The sequence below is a fragment of the Notothenia coriiceps genome, unplaced genomic scaffold, assembly GCF_000735185.1.
Source record: "Notothenia coriiceps isolate Sejong01 unplaced genomic scaffold, NC01 NC01_scaffold00014344, whole genome shotgun sequence".
NCBI lineage: Eukaryota > Metazoa > Chordata > Actinopteri > Perciformes > Nototheniidae > Notothenia > Notothenia coriiceps.
This window is the reverse complement of record NW_011347045.1, coordinates 8771-12237: the sequence shown is the minus strand read 5'-3', so window position 1 is coordinate 12237 and position 3467 is coordinate 8771. Positions and strand designations below refer to the sequence as shown.

At 41.8% G+C, this 3467-nt stretch overlaps 1 protein-coding gene across 1 annotated transcript in view; it reads left to right on the top strand.

The window, feature by feature from the left end:
* Positions 1–423: 423 nt before the first annotated feature.
* nyx (nyctalopin) overlaps positions 424–3467 on the top strand; it is a 7669-nt gene continuing 4625 nt past the window's right edge. Inside the window, exons 1-2 of the mRNA XM_010774676.1 lie at positions 424–460; positions 2294–2580. Coding sequence (XP_010772978.1) covers positions 424–460; positions 2294–2580 — 324 coding nt within the window. The remainder of the gene's footprint in view (positions 461–2293; positions 2581–3467) is intronic.

The window sequence follows — 3467 nt, the reverse complement described above, 5'->3', positions numbered from 1 at the left end:
TGACACCTGACACCTCCCTGTGTTTTGACTTTATATTTCTGTTGTCAATTCTTGTCTTTTCTTTCTCATGTTATTGTAGTGTGCTTTTATTACATGTGCAGCACTTTGGCTCGACCAAAAATCGTTTTTAAATGTGCTTAATAAATAAAACTTGATTAGATTTGATCCCCACAACCAACATGTCTAAAACAGCTGTAAGTGTAATGATTATCCCGGGCTAGAAATGCCACATGGAAAGTCTAATTACGGAGGAGCAAATTAATCAATACGTCACCTCTCACCCGTCGTCGCTGGGAAATATGCCACTTTATATTATTCACGCTGTTTAATCATTAAAATCACATTTCCCCGCTTTGCTGTGTGTGTGAAGACAAGGTAGCACACACCCAGGAGTAAACATGACTCTAGAAACCAGAGAGCAAGATGAACGAGGCGCGCAGAGTCGAGGTCGTTCCCAGCTGTGAGCTGTCTTCAAATGTTGTTTGTACTTCGCAAAGTGATGCATGTGCCTGCTTTTCCCCCGCTATGATCGAGTTCTCTTTCAACCTTCTACACGAGAGACTTCAGTTCTCATTACGCTCGGTATCATTCTTGGAGGCTACGTGCAGGACTGATGCATTTACCGGCCTAACTGTGTGTGTTTCAGGGCGTACGGTAGCTCCTGTCATCGCGTTGAATGTGGGATCATGTGACCTCTATATCTCAATATCTGCTTGTGTGTTTCGATGCACATCCGACAGCTCTTCTTCTTGGGAGCTGAAGATAACCTGACTCATGTGTAGCATTGACAACAGGGACGTGCACAGACATTTGGAGGGGCTATTGCTCTAAACTGGAAAAAGGGCCTCCCCCCGTTAAAAAAAAACTTTTGAAAATTGTAACTTGTTTTTAATGTGAAAGAAACCAAACGATTATTACATCAACTAAATTGAACAGTAATTCACATCTCATAACAAAATAAGCTAAGGCGACTACTTGCATTCGGTGACTTGATTTAAAAAATGAAAACCAGGGAAACATTTTGTTTTGCGGTCCATATCTCATTGAAATATCTAATGTTAGTAATTATTAAAGACAAAATGGGGACAATTCTGTTCTAGTTTGACCAGACCATTGTAACTGCTGTGCAGACATACTGAGAAAATAGGGCCTCTATAATTACCTTAAATAAACTCACTAATTAATTAAACCAGTTCAATACGCATTATTCTTATTCCTATCATTCTTTAAGAGCGCAGTAACGGTAAGGTATCTAATTATTTATTTAGTATTCCATAACTTAGTAACAGAGATGATCAAACTAAAGTGGAGACATGGCAGAAATCCTACAATGAAGCGGGCCACTGAACTGTTCACCCGTGAGAGGGCGATCAAGAAAAGAGAGCGAGCGGCCCCGTTGAGAGAGTTTACAGATGAGAAGACACAGAAAGACAGAAGCTCAATAACAACAAGTAGGCTATATTTAGGTGTTTTTTTGTAAATAACCGACGGTATCAAGAGCAAGTAAAGTCCTCTTGTTTGTCTCTTATACCCTAACTGCGCCATGAGACAACTCAAAATCAAGTTTCCAAAATCCGACACTGAGGTGGTCTTAACGCACCGGCAGATGACAGCGCTGACAAAGTGTGTTTCCCGCAGCGAGACGCTACGATACTAATTGTGGGCTTATCAACTCTCGCTCTCTCCGGAGGGGCAGGTCAGCCAAAAAGGCCAAACGGGCCGTTGCCCCGGCAACATTAGCCCGTACCTGTGCACGTCCCTGACCAAAACTCATGTACAACAACTTCCTTACTTGCAATGAATAAGCACTAATTAGAGGGTTATTAAGGACAAACTCTCAACTAATGGCTTATTACTTGTAGAATATGGTCATGCAGAATAAGGCATTAATAAGTGTTTAATAATGACTAATAAAGAGCCAATATACTGATAATATGCATCTTAATTAACAACTAGTTGATGGTTAATTTGTGTACCTTAATATAAAGTGTTACCTGTTTTTGTTTTTTCAAGACATAGTTATTGTACATCTTAAGTTTGTCCGTCCGAATTACCTTAAATAAAAGCAGTAAAAAGTACGAACAATACGAACATTAGGGAGTGATCAGGACTTCACAGTAAAATCATACGTTTGTAAAAATAAACTCTGGCTTCTGAGGTTTCACGACATCAGTCCACTTTCTCCATCGTGACAGTGTTTTTCTTTGATAACTCAAACCGTGTCGTTGCGATCTCTCCTGCTGTGTTTTCTTTATATCATTCTAACCCTGTCTTCCTGCTCCCTCCCATGCAGTGGTGTTTCTGGTCCTCCTCCCCCAGCCCCTCCTCGCTCGCTGGGCCTGTGTGCGCTCCTGCCCCCCCTCCTGCTCCTGCACCCCCGAGAGGAGCTGCTCTGTTCTCTGTGACCGCTCCCGTCTGGCGCAGATTCCTCCAGAGTTTCCCTGCGAGGCGGCAGCCATCAACCTGGACAAGAACAGCTTGAAGTTCCTCTCAGAGCGGGCCTTCGGGACCCTCCCCGCCCTGAAGAGCCTCTCTGTGGAGCACAACAACATCTCCTTCATCACGCCTGGGGCCTTCAAGGTCTGAACGAGGAATATTCCTATATTAACAGCATGTTTTTACGAGTCTGTACTGAAAACACAAGCTGGTATTTCACTGTGGAATAGTCTTGAGAGTAACCTAGAGGTTTAAGCATTGGTTTTAAATGTGGGGGAGCGGGGTTCGGCACATGAAACCTCTTTTGTCTTCGGAAATATTGAAAGAAAGATATGTGTATTTTGGTTCCAGACGTCCTGGTGACCTTGTATTTTTCTGGATACCACAGTCCACTTTGGCTCCTCCTCCTTCATTTGTCTAGGTGGCTCGAGGGCCAAATGCATGACTATCAATCAGGGGGTCACTAGTTTGATCCCCAGCACGTCAAAGGCATCCTTGTTGCCTTGTACATATACATTTGTGTGTGTGTGTGTGTGTGTGTGTGTGTGTGTGTGTGTGTGTGTGTGTGTGTGAGAGAGAGAGAGAGATTAGACCAAAAAAAGTAAGTAATTAATGACAACATTAGAATTAAAAGTATATGAGTAACACTATATTAGTATAATAGACATGTATCCTGGGGGACATGTCAAATAGCAGCACCTTAAAGACCTTACAGGAGTAAGCCCAAAGACCAATAATCTCAGCCCAAAATCAGCTGTGATATTTTCTCTCACTTCTGTTTGGGAGAGGGTGTTTTGTCCGCTGCAGACCATTGACATGCACTAAAACCCATAGAACACACTTCAGGAGAGGGAACACCTTCAAAACCTTAATAGAACCTCTTCATATCTGTTCTTTTATTTATTTTTTATTCTTTATTTATTTGGGGTCACATTATAGTACAAGTACAGTTTTTCAAATCATATATTTTTAGAGACCCGAAAGTGACAAATGAAATAGCAAACAAAATTAATCAAAGAAAAATAAAAACG